The 24,383-nt window shown below is 42.4% G+C and overlaps 1 protein-coding gene across 1 annotated transcript in view; it reads right to left on the reverse strand.

Moving 5' to 3' along the window:
• Window positions 1–11,176: 11,176 nt before the first annotated feature.
• The window catches only part of LOC132382220 (tumor necrosis factor receptor superfamily member 14-like), a 72,311-nt gene continuing 59,104 nt past the window's right edge, over window positions 11,177–24,383 (reverse strand). The window contains exons 12-15 of the mRNA XM_059952226.1: window positions 23,271–23,446; window positions 20,463–20,488; window positions 15,791–15,881; window positions 11,177–14,305 (exon numbers count right to left, since the gene is read on the reverse strand). Of these exons, the coding sequence (XP_059808209.1) occupies window positions 15,801–15,881; window positions 20,463–20,488; window positions 23,271–23,446 (283 nt within the window). The 3' untranslated portion in view covers window positions 11,177–14,305; window positions 15,791–15,800. The remainder of the gene's footprint in view (window positions 14,306–15,790; window positions 15,882–20,462; window positions 20,489–23,270; window positions 23,447–24,383) is intronic.

Genomic DNA, 24,383 nt, shown 5'->3' on the forward strand with positions numbered 1-24,383 from the left:
ATGGATCCTCCACTTCCTAAATGGAAGACCACAATCTGTGAGGATTGGTGATAGTATATCCTCCTTGCTGATGATCAACACGGGCGCACCTGAGGGGTTTGTGCTCAGCCACTGCTCTTCTCACTGTATGCACATGACTATGTGGCTAGGCATAGCTCAAACACCATCTATAAATTTACTGACAGTACAACCATTGTTGGTAGAATCTCAGGTGGTGATGAAGGGCGTACAGGAGTGAGATGTGCCAACTAGTGAAATGGTGACACAACAACAACCTGGCACTCAACATCAGTAAGACGAAAGAGCTGATTGTGGACTTCAGCAAGGATAAGATGAAGGAACACATACCAATCCTCATAGGGGACTCAGAAATGGAGAGAGTGAGCAGCTTCAAGTTCCTGGGTGTCATGATCTCTGAGGATCTAACCTGGTCCTGACATATTGATGCAGCTATAAAGAAGGCAAGACAGAGGCTATACGTTATTAGGAGTTTGAAGAGATTTGGCATGCCAACAAAGACACTCAAAAACTTCTGTAGTTGTACCATGGGGATCATTCTGACAGGCTGCATCACCGTCTGGTATGGAGAGGCTACTGCACAGGACTGAAAGAACCTGCAGAAGGTTCTAAATCTAGTAGACTCCATCTTGGGTACTAGCCTACAAAGTATTCAGGACATCTTTAGGGAGTGGTGTCTCAGAAAGGCAGCATCCATTATCAAGGACCTTCAGCACCCTGGGCATGCCCCTTTCTCACTATTACCATCAGGAAGGAGGTACAGAAGCCTGAAGGCACACACTCTGCAATTCAGGAACAGCTTCTTCCCCTCTGTCATCCAATTTCTAAATGGACATTGAATCTTTGGACGTGACCTCACTTTTCTTTTAATATACAGTATTTCTGTTTCTGCATGTTTTTAAAAAAGCTAATCAACATTCATAATTGATTTACTTGTTTATTTATTTTTTGTTATTTGTTTTTTTTCCTCTTAGATTATGTATTGCAATGAACTGCCGCTGCTAAATTAACAAATTTCACGTCACATGCCGGTTTCGATCGGCTCACTATACTCCAAGTGTAGTCCGACCAACGTCTCATAAAGCTTCAGTGTGATGTTCTTTTATATTCGAGTTCTCTCAAAATGAATGATTTCGTTGCATTTGCCTTCCTCACCACCATCTCAACTTGCATGTTAACCTTCAGAGAATCCTACATGGGAACTCATGTAGTAGGTGTACAGTCAGTGCTTAATGCAATGTCCCATTTTTCACCTGCGTACCTGGTGATTTTGATCAACAGGTCTAATGGGGACATGTACATACTTTGATAATAAATTTACTTCGAACTTTGAAGTGTAGAGTTACTTCGCATTTCTCTTGTTTTCTTCTGCCTTTGGGCATTGACCTGTAAAAGTTACTTCTAAGAATCAAGGACTGCTGAGTGTTGAAAGTTGACTGTCATATGACCAATAATGTAATCAACTTAACAGAACTTTCCATTGCTTCTGACTAATTACTAAATGTAAGTTGGTTGAGGTTTGCTATTGAAGTTTACCACTTGTTATTTTGGGGATGTGGTTTTTTAGTTTCATATTCTGTGTTATCATTTCATTAAAATAATTAACTTCTGTATTGTATCATTTCTTTATTTTCCTTCTGATTCAGGAAAAGGGGGACAACACTGAGAAATCAATTCAGCTCATGCAAAGTTTAAATAATCAACTAGAATAGATGACCACTTTGGACTCTGTTTTGATAAAGGGCACAAGAGGTAGGACCTTTCTCTGTGGATATACAGACACTCAAGTCAAGTCAAGTCAAGTCAAGTCAAGTCACTTTTATTGTCTTTTTGACCATAACTGCTGGTACAGTGCATAGTAAAAATGAGACAACGTTTTTCAGGACCATGGTGTTACATGCCACATTACAAACATTACATGAACTACATAATTTAAAAAAAACAACACAGAGAAAGCTACACTAGACTGCAGACCTACACTGGACTGCATAAAGTGCACAAAAACAGTGCAGGCATTACAATAAATAATAAACAGGACAGTAGGGCAAGGTGTCAGTCCAGGCTTCGGGTATTGAGGAGTCTGATAGCTTGGGGGAAGAAACTGTTACATAGTCTGGTCATGAGAGCCCAAATGCTTCGGAACCTTTTCCCAGACGGCAGGAGGGAAAAGAGATTGTATGAGGGGTGCATGGGGTCCTTCATAATGCTGTTTCCTTTGCGGATGCAGTGTGTAGTGTAAATGTCCGTAATGGGGGGGGGGGGAAGAGACCCCGATGATCTTCTCAGCTGACCTCACTATCCGCTGCAGGGTCTTGCGATCAGAGATAGGGCAATTTCCGAAGAAGGCAGTGATGCAGCTGCTCAGGACGCTCTCAATACAACCCCTGTAGAATGTGATGAGGATGGGGGTTGGGAGATGGACTTTCCGCAGCTTTCGCAAAAAGCAGAGACACTGCTGGGCTTTCTTTGCTATGGAGCTGGTGTTGAGGGACCAGGTGAGATTCTCCGTCAGGTGATCACCAAGAAATTTGGTGCTCTTTACGATCTCTACCGAGGAGCCGTCGATGTTCAGCGGGGAGTGGTCGCTCCGTGCCCTCCTGAAGTCAACAACCATCTCTTTAGTTTTGTTCACATTAAGAGACAGGTTGTTGGCTCTGCACCAGTGCATTAGCCTCTGCACCTCCTCTCTGTAAGCTGACTCATTGTTCTTGCTGATGAGACCAACCACGGTCGAGTCATCGGCGAACTTGATGATATGATTTGAACTCATATTGAAGATAGAAAACACAAGGACACTTCACCAGTGAGAAGGTTTGCCAGTTCTGCATGGTAGGGGTCAAGTTTAAACTAGAGTTGAAGAGGGATGGAAACCAGGGTTCCAGAAGAGATATTTTCCAGTAGCACTTACAGTGATGAAGTGATGATCAAACATATCATCTCTTGCCTGAGAATGGACTTGGATCCGCTCCAATTTGCCAACCAGTGCGACAGGTCCACAGCAGATGCCATCTCATTGGCTCTTCACTCAACCCTGGAACATCTGGACAGCAAAGATGCGTGCATCAAGATGCTCTTTATCAACTACAGCTCAGCATTCAATACCATCATTCCCTCAAAACTAATCAATAAGCTTCAAGACCTTGGCCTCAGTTTCTCCTTGGATCCTCAGTTTCCTCACGTGCAGATACCAGTCAGTTCAGATTGGCAGCAACATCTCCACAATCTCCATCAGCACAGGTGCATCACAGGCCTGTGTGCTTAGCCCCCTGCTCTACTCGCTTTACATTTGTGACTGTGTGGCTAAGCACGGCTCCAGTGCCTTGTTGAAGTTTGCTGACAACACCACTGCTGTAGGCCGAACCACAGGTGCAGACGAAATAGCATAGAGGAGGGAGGTGGAAAATCTGGCACAGTGGTGCCACACAGCAACCTCTCACTCGATGTCAGCAAGACCAAGGAGCTGATTATTAATTCAGGAGGAGGAAAACAGGGGTCCGTGAGCCAGTCCTCGTCAAAGGATCAGAGGTGGAGAGAGTCAGCGGCTTTAAATTCCTCAGTGTTTACCAAGATTTGGCATGACACCTAAACCTTTGACAAACCTTTAGCTGTGTGTTGGAGAGTATATTGACTGGTTACATCACGGCTGGATATGGAAGTACCAATGCCCTTGAGCAGAAAATCCTGCAACAAGTAATGAATTCATCATGAGTAAAGCCCTCCCCACCATTGACCACTTCTGCATGAAGTGTTGTTGTTGGAAAGCAGCATCCATCATCAGGAACCCCCACCACCCAGGTCCTGCTCTCTTCTCGCTGCTGCCATCAGGTAGAAGTTACAGGAGCCTGAGAACTCACACCACCAGGTTCAGGAACAGTTATTACCCCTCAACCATCAGGCTTTTGAACCAAACTTCACTCAACACTCACTCGCTCCATCATTGAAATGTTCCTACAACATGGTTGTGGTTAAGAAGGCATACGGTGCATTGGCCTTCATCGGTCGTGGGATTGAGTTTAAGAGCCGAGAGGTAATGTTGGAGCTATATAGGATCCTGGTCAGACCCCACTTGAAGTACTGAGCTCAGTTCTGGTCACCTCACCACAGGAAGGATGTGGAAACCATAGAAAGGGTGCAGAGGAGATTTACAAGGATGTTGCCTGGATTGGGGAGCATGCCTTCTGAGAATAGGTTGAGAACTCGGCATTTTTCTCAGTGGAGCGATGGAGGATGAGAGGTGACCTGAGAGAGGGGGACAAGATAATGAGAGGCATTGATCGTGTGGATAGTCAGGGGCTCTTCCCCAGGGCTGAAATGGCTAGCATGATAGGGCATAGTTTTAAGGTGCTTGGGAGTAGGTACAGAGGAGATGTCAGGGGTAAGCTTTTTACGCAGAGAGTGGTGAGTGCGTGGAATGGGCTGCCATCAGCGGCAGTGGAGGTGGAAACAATAGGGTGTTTTAAGAGACTTCTGGATGGCTACATGGAGCTTAGGAAAATAGAGGGCTATGGTTAAAGCCTAGGTAGTTCTAAGGTAGGGACATGTTTGACACAGCTTTGTGGGCCGAAGGGCTTGTATCATTCTGCATGTTTTCTGTGTTTCTAACCTTCGCTTTCAAGGACTCTCCATCTCATGTTCTTGATATTTATTATTATTTTATTATTATATTGATAGACCCTATACAGGTTACAGAGGAAGAGGTATTTTCTGTCTGAGGTAAATTAGAGTGGATAAACCTCCAGAGCCTGATTGCTACTGCCAGTTTCTCCAGGTGACCCAAATGATACACCTCCTGTGCTCCTGGATATGTGTTTCCACCATGCAGCCCACATTCACAGGGAATCCTTTAAATACCAGCCAAGCGGAGTCTCAAGTCATCTTTGACCTACATAAGCTGTGACTTGAGTTTCCGTACAAGTTTGTGGATGGAGTAAATGCCAGCAAAGTAGATGAAGTTAAGGCTGCAAGGCCTTCGATGAGGTGCCGCATGGGAGGTTGACCAAGAGTGTTCAGTTGCTTGGCATTCAAGATGATAGTAAATTGTATTAGACATCAAGTTCGGGGGAGAAGGTGGAGAGGGGTTGCAAATGGTTGCCTCTTTATGGTTGCCTACCCAGTTTCCCTCGGGATCAATAAAGTCTGTCTGTCTGTCTGTCTTTGACTTGGAGGCCTGTAACTAGTCCTTTGCCGCAGTGAGTGGTGCTGACTCCAATGTTGTTTGTCATCTATATCAACAATCTGGATGACTTAAACTGGATCCGCAAATTTGCGGATGACACCAAGAGAGGGGAGTAGTGGAAAGGAGGGATATGGAGGGCTATGGTCCATGTGCAGGTTGATGGGACTGGGCAGATTAAAGGTTCAGCATGGCTAGTTGGGCCATTTGTCCTTTTTCTGTGACTATGACTGTATGACAATGAAGTGAAGCCCCCATGCAAGAGGCTGTGAGAAGAATTAATAATTCGGCAAAATGTGAGATCCCATATTTCAGTGTTATAAATTGGAGAAATGGTCTGAGTGAGTATTGGTACGGGGGAAGAGTAGAATTCATATTTCAAGTTATTGGCCTGGGGTCAGCATAGATACATTGATGTTTAAGCAGAGACAATAAAGTACAAGCATTGATTAATTAAGAGTTGTGCCATGAATTGTCTAACCTTGATAGTTCAACACTCTATACTCCTCATAAATTTGAACTGATTTCAGTAAACAAAGAAATGACAGATATGTCAGATCAATTTTTGCATCAGTATTCCTTATGAATGAAACTGCATATACCTCCCAAATTAAAGATACGCTACTTTCAAATAACATGGAAGAATCCCTATCCCGTGGAACAAGTGTTAGACAAACTCAAAGGAAGACGGGTTGGCAGCATCCAGTGGTCTCCATTCAAGAGCAGTTCCAACACACCTTTCGGGATAAAGCAAGTCTCATCCGTGAGGACCTTTTATCCATCCAGGACACTATCTGTGACACTATCTTTAAAAATGAACAACACCAAAACTTCATTAAATGCAGAAAACACAGGCTGGGTTTAGCATTGTAATGAAAGTACTTTTCACATGTGTATCTTTTCCATGGACACCTGCGCCCCCTCCTGGCCGCCAGTGGTATTGCTTCAGAAATTATCTGAAAGGGAAATCAATAAACAGTCTTGCCTTTTTTGGACCAAGACCCTTCAGCAGGACTTGAAAGGAAGGGAGAAGATGCTGGAATAAAATAGTGGGAAAGGGGGATGGAGGACTAGCGAGAAAGTGATGAGTGAAACCAGGTAGGTGGGAAAGGCAAATGACTGAGAAAGAGAGAATCTGAAAGGAGAAAGGGGACCATGTGAGAAAGGGGCACCATGGAGAAGTGATGGGCAGCTGATAAGAGGCCAGAGTGGGGAATAGAAGAAGAGGGAGGGGGAGAGAAAATCATTTTACCAGAGAAAGAAATTGATGTTCATTCCATCAGGTTGAAGGCAAACAGGATGGAATATGAGATGTTGCTCCCCCACCATGACAGTGTCCTCACTGTAGTAAATGAGGAGTCAGTGAACAGGAATGGGAATAGGAACTGAACTGGTTGGCCATCGGGAAATTCTGCTTATGGTGGATGGAGCAGAAGTGCTCAACAAAACGGGCCCCCAATCGGGTCTCACCAATGTGGAGGAGGCCGCATTGAGGACACTAGACACAATAGATGACCCCAGCAGTTTCATTGGTGAAGTGTTGCTTCACCTGGAATGACTGTTTGGGCTCGAATGGAGGTGGGGGAGAAGGCGAATGAGCGGGAGGAACACTTTGGCCGCTTTCTGGGATAAGTGCCAGGAGGAAGAATAGTGGGATGGGACACATGGACAAGGGAACGATGGAGGACCAGACTTCCGAATCGGAATCAGACTCATTACCACCAACACCCGTTGTGAAATTCTTTGTTTTCTGGCAAAAGTAGAAGACTTGAAATATTAGTGTAAATAACTATAAAAATAGCTACATGGATAGCAACAGACTCTCAGTGGTCATTTTATTAGATACCTCCTGTATCTGGCAATAAAGGGGGCACTGAATGTATGTCTGTGATCTTCTGCTGCTGTAGCCCAACTACTTGACGTGGTATGTTTTCAGAGATGCCCTTTTGCAATTCACTGTTATAACATGTGGTTGTTTGAGTTACTGTCACCTTCCCATCAGCTTGGACCAGTCTGACGTTTCTCCTCTGATTTATCTCATTAACAAGGTGTTTTCACTCACCGAAATGCCACTCACTGGGTGATTTTTGTTTCTGCACCAGTCTCTGTAAACTCATAAAGACTGTTGTGTGTGAAACCCTAGAAGATCAGTTTCTGAGATACTCAGATCACGTCTGGTACTAACATTCATTCCATCGTCAAAGTCACTCAGATCAAACTTCTTCCCCATTCCAACATTTGGTCTGGAGAACAATTAATTAATTTCATGTTTTAATGCACTGAGTCGAAGCCACGATTGTCTGATTAGATAGTTGCATCAATGAGCAGGTTTACAATACCTAATAAAGTGGCTAAATGGATAGCTACATACAGTTGCAAGAAAATGTTTGTGAACACTGCAATTACCTGGTTTTCTGCATTAATTACTCATAAAATGTGATCTGATCTTCATCTAAGTCACTGTAAAAGACAAACACAAACTGCCTAAACTAATAATACACAAACAATTCTACATCTTCTCATTATACTGAGCACACCATTTAAACAATGACAGTCTAGGTTCAGAAAAGTATGTGATCTCTGGGTTAAAGCCTTCTACAAAGCTATTTGGAGTCAGGTGTTCCAATCAATGAGATGAGATTGGAGGTGTGGGTTGTAGAGGTGACCTGCCCTATTTAAAAATAAAAGACACACAAAGTCAGGTTACTGGCAGATGCTGGACTTCTCAAGAAAGATTTCTTTATGTGCACCATGCCTCACTCAAAACAACTTTCAGAGGACCTTAGAAGAAGTATTGTAGAGATGAATGAAGCTGGAAAAGGCTACAAAAGCATTTCTAAAGACCTGAGTGTCATCAGTCCACAGTAAGAGAAATTGTCTCCAAACGGAGAAAGTTCAGTGCCGTTGCTACTCTCCCTCGGTGTGGGCATCCTGCAAAGATCACAAGAGCACAATGTGCGATGGTGAAGGAGGTTAAACAGAACACAAGGGTAACAGCAAAAGATCTGCAGAAATCTCTACAACTTGCTAAACTCTGTTCATGTGACCACTACAAGAAAAACACTGAACAAGAACAGTATTCATGGAAGAACACCATGGAGGAAACCACTGCTCTCCCAAAAAAAAACACTACTGCACATCTCAAGTTTGCAAAGACCACCTGGATGTTCCTTAATGCTTCTGGGACAATAATCTGTGGACAGCTGAGACAAAAGTTGAACTATTTGGCAGAAGTGCACACTCTATGCTTGTTGGAAAACGGATACTGCATGTCAATACCAAAACCTCTTAACAACTGTGAAGCATGGTGGAAGGAGCATCGTGCCTCAGGGACTGGTCAGCTTGTGATCGTTGAGGGAAGAATGAATTCAAAAGTGTATCAAGACATTTTACAGGAGAATGTCAGGGTAGTGGCCTGTCACCTAAAGCTCAATAGAAGTTGGATATTGCAACAAAACAATGATTCAAAACACTAGAGTAAATCAACAATAGAATGGTTTGAAGAGAAGAAAATTCATGTTGTGAAATGCCAAGTCAGGGTCCAGATCTTAACCCAATTGAGATGCTGTGGCATGACCTGAAGAGGGATTTCACTAAGGTATCCCAGAAATTTTGATAAACTGAAACTGCTTTGTATGGAGCAATGGTCTAAAATTCCTCCAAGCTGATGTGCAGGCTGATCAACAGTAACTGGAAATGTTTGAAGTTATTGTTGTACAAGGAGGTCACACTAGTTACTGAAAGCAAAGGTTCGCATACTTTTTCCAACAAATACATGTAATATTGGATCATTTTTCTCAATAAATAAATGAACAAGTCTAATGATTTTGTGTTATTTACTTAAGTGGGTTCACGTTATCTAGCATTAGGACTTAAGTGAAGATCTGATCACATTTTAGATCATATTTATTCAGAAACAGAAAGAATTCTTAAGGGTTCACAAACTTTCTATCACTGCTGAACATACTGTGCAAAGGTGTAAGGTGCATATATATAGCTAGAGTGCCTGAAATATTTGCCTAATACTGTGGCAATTTTATATATTGCACAGGCAAGCAGAGGGGAATCATGGTTGGGGAAAGGGGAAGGGAGAGGAGAGGTAGCAGGAAATACCATAAAGATATTCTTTAATAATCAATAAACTAATTGTTTAGAAACAAATGACCTTGCGTGATTTCTCAGGGCTGGGTACACCTGCACCCGTACCATCCTCCACCCCAGCAGTCCTTCTCTGCCACGTGTCCCACACCCCTCCTGCAGCACAACACCATCACCATTCCCATCATATTTGCTCCTGCCAGATGAACAAACACATCTTCTGCTCCACGTCGACAAATTCAGTGTTGTGCTGAAGTCTTAGGCACCCTAGATGTACCTAAGACAATGGCAGAGCACTGTAGATACTAGATGGATACCTACTGACAGAGGGTGAATGAGATGTTGTGAACTAGGATGCAGTCACTGAAGTTTTGTAGAGACTGAGCTGAGTGAAGGTGGGAACAATATCCAGCAGTCAATAGGAAGAAGTACAGTCAACATACAATGAAATAACACAACTAACCTTATTTCCACAGATTAAAACATTCAGTCCAGGTTTCAGGTCCACTGATCAGTCTGTGGGTGACTTCTGCTTAAGGGCAGCCCATCAGAAGCACTGCTGACCCTTTACATTCAATGGATAATGGTCTGTAATCCCACCACTTTCCACATGTTGTAACCATCAGATACACCTTCATCTCCTCCTTCAGAATTCCAAAGGGGCTGTTTACTCTGTGACTCCCTGATTCACTCTTCAATCTCCACCAAATGTCCCCTCTTCTCCTGGTTCTTTCCCCTGCAATCACGTGCTGTGACGGCTGAAATGAGGCTCTGAGACTGAACCTGGTTGATATTAAAAAGACTTTATTCATTAGATTGGATTAATTAAGGAATCATATGCAATAAGGATAGTTAGAGTTTATAGATAAATTGTGAAAGGCAGTATAATTAGGAAAAGTGACCTTGTTCATTTTGCAAGGTGGAACAAAATAAAAGGGCATTATCTAAATGCAATAAAACTGCAGAAAGTTGCAGAGCAATTGACATCAAAACAGAAAATGGAATGTGATGTTAAGTGTTAACTGATGCTATCAAAGCATTTGCTTCGTGTAATCCCAAGCACTCTTTGTATGCTCGGAGCACATTGTTTTCTTGGAGGACCTCTCAGTTTCAGCTGGACAACACGTTTCTTTGGAAGTGTTACTTCTTCAGAATTGTTATTTTAATTTTGTTTATGATTGACTGCTTGAAGCTGAAAACAATTTCAGATCACTTGTATCATGTGGGAATTGGCTAAACAAGAAACTAGCATTTATTGAATATAATGTGTTTTATTGCTGAGCACTTTGCAATAGTTCGACTCAACTAAAAACATTTTATTGACTATTTGCATTGGTACTCAGTGTCTGAGGTTTCTTGCTGAAGTGTCCAACAATAATCAGCCAGCATTGATGGATTCCAGTTGCCCTGATACTCTTTATCCCCCATGACTGCAACGTCCCAGTGAAACCCTTCCCCATGCTCATTACTGACTGGAACAAGATTTGCAAGGAAGAAGTCTAAATGCAAATGCAAAAACGAATTGAGTGACATGTTACACTCATGGTTTTGTGTGCTTGAAGCATATTGTCAGCCAGTTGCACAATCTGGTGCTCGGTAGTGGCCAAGGAAATTTTCAACATGCTTGAAAGCATTCCAGGCGACTTTCTCCGGTCCCACTAGACATTCTTCAAATTGCCTGTCATTGGTGACCTGTTTAATTTGTGGACCAACAAGTGATGCCTTCCTTACTGTTGGCATCAGTTATTCTGACGAATTATGAATTGAAATGATAAATATAGTCGATTTTTAAGAAAATGGTGCATGATAGGGAAACTTTGTGGTTCAAGATTGGCAACCCAAAATCCAAAAGATGCATAATAAAGTATTGAGGAAGCAATATCTTCGTTGTCCAGTGTAATTAGTATTTAATTTTCCTTCCTGTTGATGGAGTCCTACATTAATCTTCCATTTCACATCTATTCTACACAATGGTTCAATGCTCAATGTTACATATTATCTATATTTATATCATAAAATAAATTTGTGCTACATTTTCAGCCTTTGTTATTTTGTAAAAATAGAGCTTCTATGTCATGTAATGAACAATGTATTAAAAAGTTGACCTATTGGCAATTATTAATGATTAATAAAGTTGTAAAAAAGACAAAACCAATCACTGATCCAAACCACACAATGTAGTGATAGAAAGCACTACAGGTGTCCAATGACTTTTTGTCTCCCTCTCTCTCCCTCTTGTTGTCCTTGTCTCTATACCCAGCTCTTCGAATAACTCACAACCCACCTTAATATTCCCACTAGCACAACAAAATTGCCCCTTTTTATATCCTTCAAGATCCCTTACTCTAATGCAAGGGAAAGTGCCAGATCATATTTGCACTTGCAGGATCTTCTCCCCCTTCCCAGACAAACATATTTTCCACCATTATCTACTGGGATAATGTGTTACAGACGAGTGCTCACACTAAACACTGCTGTGGACTGGTTCCTTGTACTTTCTCAAAACATTTCCACATTCTAAACTAACACCATTTTGGCTTACAAACACCCATTTTGCATTGCACATTTGAGAATGACCAAGGAGGAATCAAATTTAACTTTTTCTTTCCAAGTGTTCATCTCAGATTCAGGAGGGGAGGACTCCCTTCAAAGGAGCAATGTGAATGTACAGTACTACAAAAAAATTCTTAAGCAAATGTATGCAGAGTGCCTAAGACTTTTGCATGGCACTGTAATAATTTCATGTATTGCACTGTACTGCTGCAAAAATATTCTTGACATATGATAAACCTGATTCTGATGTGGGTCTCTGCTGTGGAATGAGTGAGAAGGGAGTGGGGAGAGGGGAACCACGGTTGGGAAGGGAAGGGAAGGGACATGGAGTGGGAAACACCAGAGAGACATTCTGTGGTGAACTCAAAGCATATTGAGTTTTTGTAATCATACGTACAAATATAAACAGCTGGTGAATCAATACACTTTCAATAACTACAATGACACGAATAAACTCTTCTCGGGCTTCTGGCCAGGTACAGGGTTCAATTATAACTGATGTTTCGATGACAAACTCTGCCATCTTCATCAGGAATGATGCCTGTGTACGTCTAGACCTTGTTACGTACCAGCAGCAATAGATTATACACTGAGACAGGTTTTAATGTTAAAACCACTACCTTTAGTAGTATATGCACAGTATATAGAAACTTAAATGAGATAAACAAAATTTAATAGTGTATGTATAACCACCAAGCTCAGGAAGTCTTAAAATGGTAAATTAGAAAAGTTCAGTGATCCACGTAATAAACGATGGGAGAGATACAGTCGGCCCTCCTTATGCGCAGATTCCGTATGTGTGGATTCAACCAACCGTGCATCGGGAAAACCCAGAAGTTCTCTCTCCAGCACTCATTGCTTGAGCATACAGATTATTTTTTCTTGTCATTATTCCCCAAAAAAATACAGTATAACAACTATTTACATAGCATTTACATTGTATTAGGTATTATAATCTAGAAATGACTTAAAAATACAGGCAGTCCCCAGGCTATGAATGAGTTCCATTGCTGAGTCAGTCTTTAAGTCGGATTTGAAATCAGAACAGGTAAATCTGGTGTTATTTAGCATCAATTAGTTAAACGTTTTTCTTAGTATATAGTACAAATTTTACCTTTCTATGCATATAAAACACTTAAGAAACATACGTATTTCAATAATTTAACCACTGTGTTGCTTATTAATAATTGTAGCTTTCATCGGGGCAGGGCCTTTCACATGCTCCATTAAAATTGCTCTGATTGTCGACCAACTGTAGCCCAACGCTTTTCCAATGACTGATGGCGTATCACCTCTTTCCGACCGCTTTATTACTTTCATCTTATTTTCAATCGCGATAATGATTATTTTCGTGAACAGAAACACTGCGGATTCAGAGCTGCACCTCCAGGTCCTAATGTTCACCGCATGGAGAAATGTGAAATAAAGTCTGGGGTTCCACTGGGTCCTAAAGACCACCGCACTAATACATGTTAAATGAGGGACTTGAGCATCTGCAAATTTTGGTATCCGCAGGGGATCCTGGAGCCAATCCCCCACGGATAAGGAAGGTCAACTGTATTTGTAATCCACGCTGTAATGTAGAGAAATGGTAAATACGAAGTATTCCACAGGTTCCACATCCCCAGCAGCCTGTGACTGACGTCATAGTCCCACCTCACTCAGCTGCTCTTAAAGTAACACTCACAGTATGACCGCAGGCTCGTAACAAACTGTATTCCATCCCTGATTGGTTAGTCCTATCCAATCAGTTTTCTGCTGTCCCACCCTGCTTACAATCAAATTCCAGTTCTTACTTTGAGGGAGACATTTGTCTTTGCTGAAATTCTTTTCCTCTAGCTTTATCTCAATGGCTTCTCTCACCAAATCATCCCAAAAGCCATTGGCATGGCATAGTAGTTTTGTGTCTGACTCAATCTTATAGTGAACATAATGATCTGCTACCGTCAATTTCTCCAGATAACCCAAACGGATACACCTTCTATGCTCGTTGATGTGGGTTTCCACCATGTGTCCCATCTGGCCAATATACATTGCTCCACATTCACAAGGAATCCTGTAAACGGCAATTGTCCTGAGTCCCAGATCATCTTTGATGTGCATAAACTGTGATTTGAGCTTCCCTGGGGGGTTTTTGGGTGGTATTAAACCGGTATTTCTTCAGGACCCTGACAGTTATTAGCTTTAGTTGTCACATGTACCAGGAAACATCAAAAGCATCTCCTTCCTTTTTACATGTCCTTCGAAATACTTCCTGACACTCACTTACAATAAACGATCTTGGTTCACGTGAGTGCTTACACATTTGTGACTGGTGAAGCTGATTATTTATAATTTCAAGTTTGGTGCACAATGGATTGTGTCTATTTAGTGAAGTCAGGATTTTTCACAGAGAATGAAAGATTTGAGCCCTCTTGGAGGTTCGATCGGAATTATAGTCCATTTCAGGTTATTTCTGGTAATCTGCAAATAAATGTCATATGTCAGATACTGTGAATATTCTGAAAAAGTAATGTCAAACTGTGGATTCATATCTGAAGCTTTAAATAAACATAATGTCCAAAATAAAACAAAATGCAGACACTGAATATCTAGAAACAAAAGCACAAATTGCGAGAAACACTTGGCAGATAGCAGCATCCATGGATACAGGGTTAACATGTTGGTAACACACGAGATTCTGCAGATGCTGAAAATCCAGAGAAACTCACACAAAATACTAGAGGATTTCACCAGGTCAGGGAGCATCTATGTAAATAGACAAACTGTCAACATTTTGAGTGGAGATTGTATCCTGGGTTTATTCATTTCCACATATGCTGTTGGACCTGCTGAGTTCCTCCAGCATTTTGAGTGTATTAACATGTTGATGAAGTGTTAACAGTTTCTCATAAACACATTAACTGTCTCTCTTTACACAGTTATTGTTCACCAGCAGAGTTTTCCAACATTTTCTGTTTTATTAGTCTGGTGAACCAATTACATTCACCAATGTTGACTCCGATGGACTTCAATCTGCACAGCTTTGGACAATCCTTTCTCCGGTTGTCCCATGAGTTTTGTGCATGTTCATAATATTGAGCTGATGCATAACATGCACATTATAATGTTCCCAATAAGGAGGACAGATCCTAAGGAAGAGCTAAATGGAATATGACTGACCAACAATGTTCAGGAGAATATTAAGTTGGAGGAAGAAACGCACAAGGAAGCGAAAATTATAGGTAGACCTGAAAATTGGGATAAATGCAGAATCCAGCAAAGAAACTGTGTGGTGATTTCTTTTGAACTTATAGTCCTTTAACATCTTTGGACTATTTTTACTGTGCCCATGGTCTGTTTTTTTTATCAATTATACTATTGTTTGCACTGTTGTAACTATATGTTGTAACTATGTGGTTTTGTGCAGGTCTTGTAGCTTTAGTTTATGGTCTAGTTTTGTCTGGTGGATTTGGAGCTCCTTTCCGGGGAACGCGCTAAAACGGTAGTGCGATATTAATACGCAGCAGCCTCTCCGGACTCTAGATTGGGGATTGCCAATTGCTATGTGGATTTTCTGGTATAGTCTGTTTTGTCATATGCTTTTGTGATATCATTCTGGAGGAACATTGTCTCATTTTTTAACTGCATTGCATTTGTGGTTTCTAAATGACAATAAACTGAATCTGAATGATGACATTGGCAATAAAAAATAAATGGTGGGCAAATTATTGAGGAATATATTTCATATTCCTCAAAGGTATAAAGAGCTGAGTAATGTTCTTAGCATTTCCTTCTCCAGTAGACCAGTTGGTCAAAGATTGCTTCCTTGTATGTGAAAATTTCAGTTAAGATACAGACTTACTACAGCCACTACAAGCTGACATGAGCCAGATACAATATGAAACCTGCAAAAAAAAACCAAATGTGCTGTGTGAAAAATATGAGAGGTTGCTTAAATGTACTCACTTCCTCCACTTTACTCTGCCCTTTCCCCGTCTCTGAGAGCCTTTTCCTCATCTGTGGGAGGCTCATTCAGCTTCACATCTCCATTGTGATTCTGCAGAGGTAAACAAATTATTATAATCACCGGTTTAGAAAATCACATTTTTTTAAGTGTCATTTTATTTGTCACTGTTTTGTCACTCTGTCTATGAGAATGAATATAACATGATAGTTCCCTTATGATGTCCTACACTGACTCTCGTCATTATCATAAAGAGCACAAGGACTCTGTGGTTCCCAGCATGGGCAGAACTCTCATCATTTCACCTTCAGTTAACTACAGGCCCATTGGCTGGTAACATCTCTGCTTTCCTCTGTCAGCTGAACTATGAAAAATGTTCCTTCATGGATATCATTGTTAAATCAGCTTCAATTACAGTAATATTTATTATTGCTCCATTAGTAAACCCTCCTGAAGCAACTGACAGTTGAAACAATGTCCATGATCTTCTCAAACCACCTTCCATGTCACTCTCCATCTTCACATTAGACTCCCAATGTTGTCCCACATTCCACATTCTCATCATGTTTATCTGGGACTTCACCAGCCCAAAACAGAAATATCTATCAATCAATATCACCAGTGACATCTTACCTGAAAGCATCCTGTCTTATCATCCATACTCTTCCTCATCATCCCTGGTTCTGCCAACCACACTGTGCAGCACTGACTCCCCAACATTACACCACGTGATTACTCCTCCCCTCCACAACAGACACATCACATCATCTCAACTAGTTTCTATAACACCATAGGACACAGGAACAGAATTTCCTATGTCCATCAAGCCTTGGATCATGGCTATTTATTTTCCCTCTCAACCCCATTCTCCTGCCTTCTCTCTATAACATTTGACGTCCTTACTAATCAAGAACCTATCAACCTTCATTTTAAATATCCCCAATGACTTGCCTCTACAGATTACCGTCTGGTCACAGAAATTTCTCTGCATCTCTGTTAAAGGGATGTCCCACTGTTCTGCGGCTATGCCCTCTGGTCTTAGACTCCCCAATTACAGTATAGGAAATATCCTCTCCACATCCACTATATCTGGGCCTTTCAATATTCAGTAGGCTTCAATGAGATCTCCCCTCATTCTTCTAAACCCCAATAAGCACAGGACCAGCGTCAACAAATTAGCCTCACATTTTAACACTTACATTCCTGGATGTTTTCTGAGATTTGGGGACCAAAACTACTCACAATCTTCCAATGAGATGGAAAATAAGTCAACCATGGTGAATAGTGAAGCAGACTCAATGGGCTGAATGGCCTAATTCTTCCCTTTGTTTCAAGGCCTTATTAGTAACCTCTGTACTTAAACACTTAACGCTTCAGATGCCATCAGCTGATATTACCATTAAACATGCTTTGCAACTGGTGAAATTATGCATTGTTTGAAGATAAAAATAATGTGCATGGAAGACATAACAGGACATTAGTTAAATTAAATTGCAGTCTTTATATTATGATGTTGTTACGCCTGTGCCCCTTCCTTTTTGAGAATCGCAAGATCGCTATTAATTCAGGTCAGGAGACTCAGGAAATGAGAGAGAGATGTTTGGAATGTTTGGCCCCTCGGTGATACAAAGTTACGGGAAATGGCCATTGTCTCTTGGAGACGGAATTGTCTATTGAATACTATGCTTCGTGGAAGCCCTCGGGCAACGTGGGCTGGTTGGGGGGGGATGGCATCATTCCACCCTGATTGACAGCTGAGACCCCGTGAGTGGGGATAAAAGGGGGTCTGTGGGAACAGCCCCTCAGACGCACCAGAAGAAACGCTAGAAATCCTGTAACAGCGTAATAGCGAAAGCCGGTGGAAAGCCACATGCGTCCTTTTCCATTTGCCTCGGAATTGGTGGGCCTTGCCACAGAGGAACGGCTTTAGCCAGCAACAAAGTAGAAATCAGCCCCCAACGACTCTCGAAGGATTGACATCATAAAAGGAATGGGCAAGTTTTAATCCGTCTCTCTCTCTCCAACCAAAAGCTGCAGCTTGAATGAACTTGAGTGACTTTTATATTTTCATCGGACAATACATTATCCCCTAGACAATGATAGAGCTATTTCTTATTGATTATTATTATACCCGTGCTTTTAGATTTAGTATTGACGATGTATATTATCTGTATGGTTGCATTGATATTATTTTTGTGCATTTTTATCAATAAATACTGTTAAAAATAGTACCATCAGACCAACAGACCTCTATATCTTTGCTGGTAAGCGACCCAGTTACGGGGTACGTAACAATTGGGGTTCTCGTCTCAGGATTTGACACCAAATTGGGAGGCCAGTGAATCGGGCTTGTAAGTCCAAACTTGGATCTGGTTACGCGGGTGGCCAGACGGGAAACCAGCAAAGATGGACGTGGGTGAATTTATAGAAAACCCGACTCTGGAGGCGCTAGAGGCCAAATCAGACTTGATAAATGTGGCGAAGGGGTTAAACCTCGCAGAGGTGAGGTTGTCAATGAAAAAGCGGGAGGTGCGAAGGGCCAGAACTCAGTATTATATTGAGAAGAATGTGTTTGCAGCTGAGGTATTGGAAAATATCCCTGAAAAGGTACCAGCTAGTGGGATTGCTCAGTTAGAGTTGGAGAAATTAAGGTTGGAACATGAAATTAAAGTAAAGCAGATGGAAGCAGCTGAGAAGGAGAAAGACAGAGCTGAGAAAGAAAAGGAAAGAGCCGACAAATGGGAGCATGAGCTCCAGCTAAAGGGGTTAGAGGTGAAAAAAGAGCAGGACCGAGCTGAGAAGCAAAGAGCGCATGAAATTCAGTTAAAACAGTTGGAAGTAGATGAAAAAGAGAGGGAGAGAGCTGAGAAAGAAAAGGAAAGAGCCGAGAAGGAGAGAGAGTATGAGGAGGCAGAAAAACAGAGGAAATTTGACTTGGAGATGGAGAAGTTAAGGCAAGAGCGAAGCGATCAAGGGTCAGACCGAGAGGAGCGGTTTAATGTTAGTCGGGAGTTGAGGTTAGTACCTCCGTTCGAGGAGACGGATGTTGATAGTTATTTCTTGCTTTTTGAAAAGGTGGCAGTGAGTCAGAAGTGACCCAAAGAGCAGTGGGTGGCATTGTTACAAAGTGTGTTAAAAGGGAAGGCACAACGAGCATATGCGGCGTTGTCCATGGAGGAGGGAGAAGCAGAGAATTATGCCGAAGTAAAGGAGGCCATTCTCTGGATTTACGAATTGGTACCTGAGGCGTATAGACAAAAGTTCAGAAATTTAAAGAAAGGGTGGAATCAGACGTATACCGAGTTTGCCTATGAGAAGGGTGTGCTCTTGGATCGTTGGTGCACCGCAGAAATAGTGGGAGAGGATTTTTGGCATCTCAGGGAGTTAATTCTGATTGAGGAATTTAAAAGCGGTGTTTCGGAGGATATCCCGACGGATTTAAATGAGAAGCCGAATAAGTCCATCTCCGAATTAGCTAGGTTCGCAGATGAATATGCCCTAACCACCAAGACAAAGTTTTCCTCGAATAAAAGTTCCCAGAGAGACCGTGGGAACGATAGAGAAAGTCCGCCGGCTGAGGCAGAGGTCCCGCCGGGAGTTAGTGGTAAGGTTGGGGAGGAGAGGCAAGATGGCCAGAGATTTCCGGGCTTGACCTGTTTTAATTATGGAAAGGGGGGACATATTGCATCTAGGTGCTTTGCTCCGAGGAAGGAGACAGGAAAAGGGAAAGCAGCGGTCCCTATCGGATGTGCCATGGTAATAAGTAAATCGACAAGAAATCCCCGGGTAGACAGAGTACGAGAAGGGTCTGAGACTTGTATGTCAAACGGAACCGTGTCTATGAGAGAGGGAGATACACAAGGTCCAGTACGGATCTGGATAGACATGGGCGCTGAACTGTCATTGATTAGCAGTAAGGTACTAGATTTTGGTCACAAGACGGGAATGGTAGCTGTGAAAGGAATAGGAAAAAGGACGGAAATGGTTCTCTTGCATAAGATCATTATGAATTGCGAGCTAGTCTCTGGAACAGTTGAAATAGGTGTGTGATCAGAATTCCCGAGAACTGACGTGGACTTCCTTTTGGGTAATGATTTAGCCGGTGGTAAGGTTTGGTCAGCAATGACGCTGACCAGACAGCCGGTGGAGACTCCGCCCCTAGTTTCAAAGATCTATCCCGCATGCGCGATCACTCGCTGCCTGTCGAGAAAGGCAGCTGAGAATGAGAGCAGTTTAAATCCGGCCAGTGTCGAGTTGGCCGAAACGTTTTTACCGACCCTGTACAACGAGGGCCTAGAGGGTGGTAAAACTAAGGGTAGTAAAGTGAAAGAAAGTAAGGGAGAGGAGGTAGACCTGCCCTTAGCGAGGAGAAAAGTTCTAGAGGCACGAAATAAAGATGAGAAACAGATAATGCGGTTAAAAGGTCCAGGGTTGGACATGGATGATCTGTCTGGTTTGGCAGAACTGTTTGAAGAAGTGGAAACTTCTAAAGGTGTTCCCGATAATGAAATGAGGGCAGTCCTAGATGAAAAGGGTGCCCTTACTTTGAAGAGGTCTGCTGGATTGGCAGATGAGGTTGTTTCAGCCTGCGGGGTTGATGTCAATTTTAATTCTGCAGTCATTACAATTTAATACACGTGCCTTTTAAATATTGGAGAGATATCATGTACTTACCCTGGGGCTTTGAATGTTCTGGTTACCTATCAAAAACAAAAACACAAGAAGTACTGTGAAATTATTTCTAGTAGTGATGAGACAGCCAACAGAGGAGAGGATAACACCCTGACACAATGGTGCCAAGATAACAACCTGTCCCTCAATGTCCAAAGAACAAAATAGCTGATTGTGGATTACAGGAGGAACGGAGACAGGCTCGCCCTGATCAATATCAATGGGACTATAGTTGAGAGAGTGAGTAGTTTCAAGCTCCTCAGTATACACATCACTGAAGATCTCACCTGGACTGTACACACTGCTGTGTGGCAAAAAAAAAGCACAATAGCGTCTCTTTCACCTCAGATGAATGAAGAAGTTTGGCATGGGTAATCAAATCCTCAAGACCTTCAACAGGGGCACCATTGAGAGTATCCTGACTGGCTGTATCTGGGAACTGCGCCAACCTCGATCGCTGGGCACTGCAGAGAGTGGTACGGACAGCCCAGCGCATCTATGGGTGCAAACTTCCCTCCACTGAGGACACTTACAGCAGCAGGTACTTAAAGAAGGCTGGGAATTTCATTGGCGACACCAGTCACCCCAACCATAAACTGTTTCAGTTGCTTCCGTCCGACAAACGCTACTGCAGCATTAAAGCCAGGGCCAACAGGTTACGGGACAGCTTCATTCTACAAGCCATTAGACTTATAAGTTCATGTCTGTACATTGCAACAGTCATTATGCAAAGATTTTTACTCCCTCATTTTGTGGGACGGATATAAGATTTAAGTAAATTCAAATTGATTTATCATATTTCTACTTTGTTTTGCCATATTTTAAAAAGAAATTAATGAAAGTTTAAGTCGCAAATCACATTCTAGTGTTAATCTACGAGAACAGTGTGTGGGAGGTTGTTTTACCAAAGTGACCTCATCAACGGTTGCCATCACAACGGTTATGTTTGGCTCATGTCAGTTTGATGGATGATTCTACCACCGCCCAATGGGACCCATTTAAAAATGGACAGCTATGTTCTGATCACATTAATACTGTGATATACAAAATATTTGTGAGGTTTCCACAGTATGCAATGTTTGAAGTCTGAACGCAGAACCAGAGTAGCAGGGCCCAACAGGCCTAAAAAGCCAGTGCTGTTAAGATTGATGGGTGGTCACCTTCATGGATTCTCTCCATGTTCTTCTTGGTATGGGGCTTGTGCACAACATTTCCATCTCATCCTACTCCTTTTCTCCATATGAATCAAAATTAAAGGCTGATGAATCAGAGCAGGAATGCTATCCCAATGAATGTACTGGGAATGATATTCTGAAGAATTTAATAGGGGTGTTGACAAAAATACTGGCAAATTAAGACAGTGAGTTCAAAGTAAATTTATTATCATAGTACATCTATACTAACCTGAGATTCATTTTCTTGCAGTCATTCACAGTGGAACAAAGAAATACAATAGAATCAGTGACAAACTATGGCACTGATATTTGTAATAATAAATCACATATATCAGCAGGATCACAGAGGTAAATTTGTTGGAGAACGTCAAAAAAAGAAAGATTCCAGGAGGAAATTCCAGAGATTAGAGGACTGGTGGATGCTAAGTTCAGAGATATCAGGAATTTTGAGATTGCAAGATTGTATAAGGTTGAAGGGAAGGAATAGCAGTTGTCCAAGGCCAAGGAAGGACTTGGAAAATGAATACTGTACTAATATTTAAAAGCTGAAGAGCACTTGTAGCAGCAGCTACTGGTAATCAGCAAGTAGGGCAGTGGAACAGACAGTTGTTTAAGTAGCAAAGAGGTGACTGAGGATTTCAGCAGAGGGTGAGTTTGTAGATAGTGTTGGGGTTTACAGGTTCAGTAGGGATGAGGGAGAATGAAGAGTCAGGGGCATGAGCCGGTTTTCCGAGTTTAGGTTGGAACGCTCTATGGTCAAAAGTCAGTGATCCAGAGGTTGGGTCAGATCAGGTTCGACAGGTACTAATACCCAAGTTGCTAAATTTCAAGTTGGAAGCATGTATGGGCAGGGAGTTATGAGGGCTGGTGAACCTTTCATCATTCCCCCACCCCCACCTCCACCTCCGAACGTATGTGATCGAAAGTCAACAATCACGGAAATTGGGTCCGTTGAGTCCCAAAGGTCAAACTTGTGATTATCAAGTCCTGGGGTTGATATCAAGAGGTCAGTGGTCTGGAGGCTGAAGCTGAAGATCGAAGTCCAGAGGTCAGCAAGCAGACAGTGAGTGCTGGCCAGAGATTGAAGGTTGAGGCCTGATGTCTGCGAGTCTGGGAGTTTGGAGATTGGGAGTCTGATATCTGTGTGTTTGAGAGACCAGAGCCAAACCAAGATCTGGAGGCCAGGAGCTGACCTGTCCTGGGGTTGGAGGCCTGTTTGTATTATGAGTGGGAGGTTGGGAAAGCGGCTTGTTTGGCTGTTGTTGTCTTATTTTGTTCGGTAGTTGTTTCTGCTTGTGTTGCTCTGTAGAGTGTGTGATGTTGCTGTTGTGCTGATGGTGGCGGGCAAGCTGTGCTGGCCTTGGAATGTGTGGCGACACTTGCAGGCTGACCCCAGCACACCCTTGGGTGTGTCAGTTGTTAACACAAACATGCATTTCACTGTATGTTTCAATGTACATGTGATAAATAAAGAAGTAAATTGGAATCAGAATCTGAAAAAAAACAAGAGCTATGTAGAAGGGAAGAGTTAGATTGATCTTAGAGTAGGTTAAAAGGTCGACACATCATGGGCTGAAGGGCCTGTACTATGCTGTAATATTCTATGTTCTATGCGCACAGTAGTTCATTCACATACCTGTTTTACATTTGTGTTTCTTCCACAAAACAAGTACCACGATACCAGGAATTACAAGCAAGATAACGACCGCAACAGAAACAAAAACTATCCTGTTGGACACGGACACTTTTTCACATTTACGGTCAGTTTCAGCGCTCCCTGGTTCAACTTGTTTAAATTTGGGCATTTCACATCTGGGGAAGACATAAAAAACATGTATCCATACAAGCACCTGCAATAGTTGCTCTAAGTTTAATTACGATAAATGTTACGATTATCTGTTATTGAAATCCCAGTCAATCAGAAAAAATTTCAACAGCCAATGATCTACAGTAGTGGTCACCAACCCATCGATCGTGATCGACTAGTCAATCTTTGAGACTTTCCCAGTAGATCCCAAGAAAAAAAAGAAAAATAAATACATAAATACTGTTGAGAGATTGTTTCCGGGTTGCGAGGGTTTAGTTCCATTCTTTCCGCCCGGTGCGCATGCGTGTAGCTCCCCGCCCCCCGCACTACACTGTGTAATTCAGTGATCCCCAACCGCTGGGCCGGGAGGAAACAATATGAGTCAGCTGCAGCTTTCCTCATTCCCTGTCAGCCCACTGTTGAACTTGAACGCACTCAAGGTCATCAGTCGCCTAAACGCAGTGACACCCTCACGCCGGGGATCACTGCTTGGCCTCGGGCAGCCGGCAGGAAGTGCCGTCACTACTGGCCTGGAGCACTGCCTCTAAACCTGTCTAGCACACTGAATGTTCGTGGGGAACCCGGTGCTAAAATATTTGCAGACAGCCTCATTCGGGCTCAATGTTTCTAAGTAGCAGAGCAGCTACCTCGCTGTGATCTACTGAAACAAACTTTTGTCCGCCGATAGATACTATGAATCTGCACATGCACATGAATCTGCAGATGTTGAAAATATTCAGCAAAATGCTGCAGGAACTCAGTGCGTCAGGCAGGGAATAAACAGTTGATATTTTGAGCCCAGACCCTTCATCCAGACTGCAAATGAAGTGGGCAGAAGCCAAAAGAAGAAGGTCGGGGAGGGCAGGAGTACATGTTAGCAAATGATAGTTGAGATCAGGCGAGGGGGAAGGTGGTTCCCTACGCTTCCCCTTTCTTCAATGA

This window comes from Hypanus sabinus, chromosome 27, assembly GCF_030144855.1.
Source record: "Hypanus sabinus isolate sHypSab1 chromosome 27, sHypSab1.hap1, whole genome shotgun sequence".
NCBI lineage: Eukaryota > Metazoa > Chordata > Chondrichthyes > Myliobatiformes > Dasyatidae > Hypanus > Hypanus sabinus.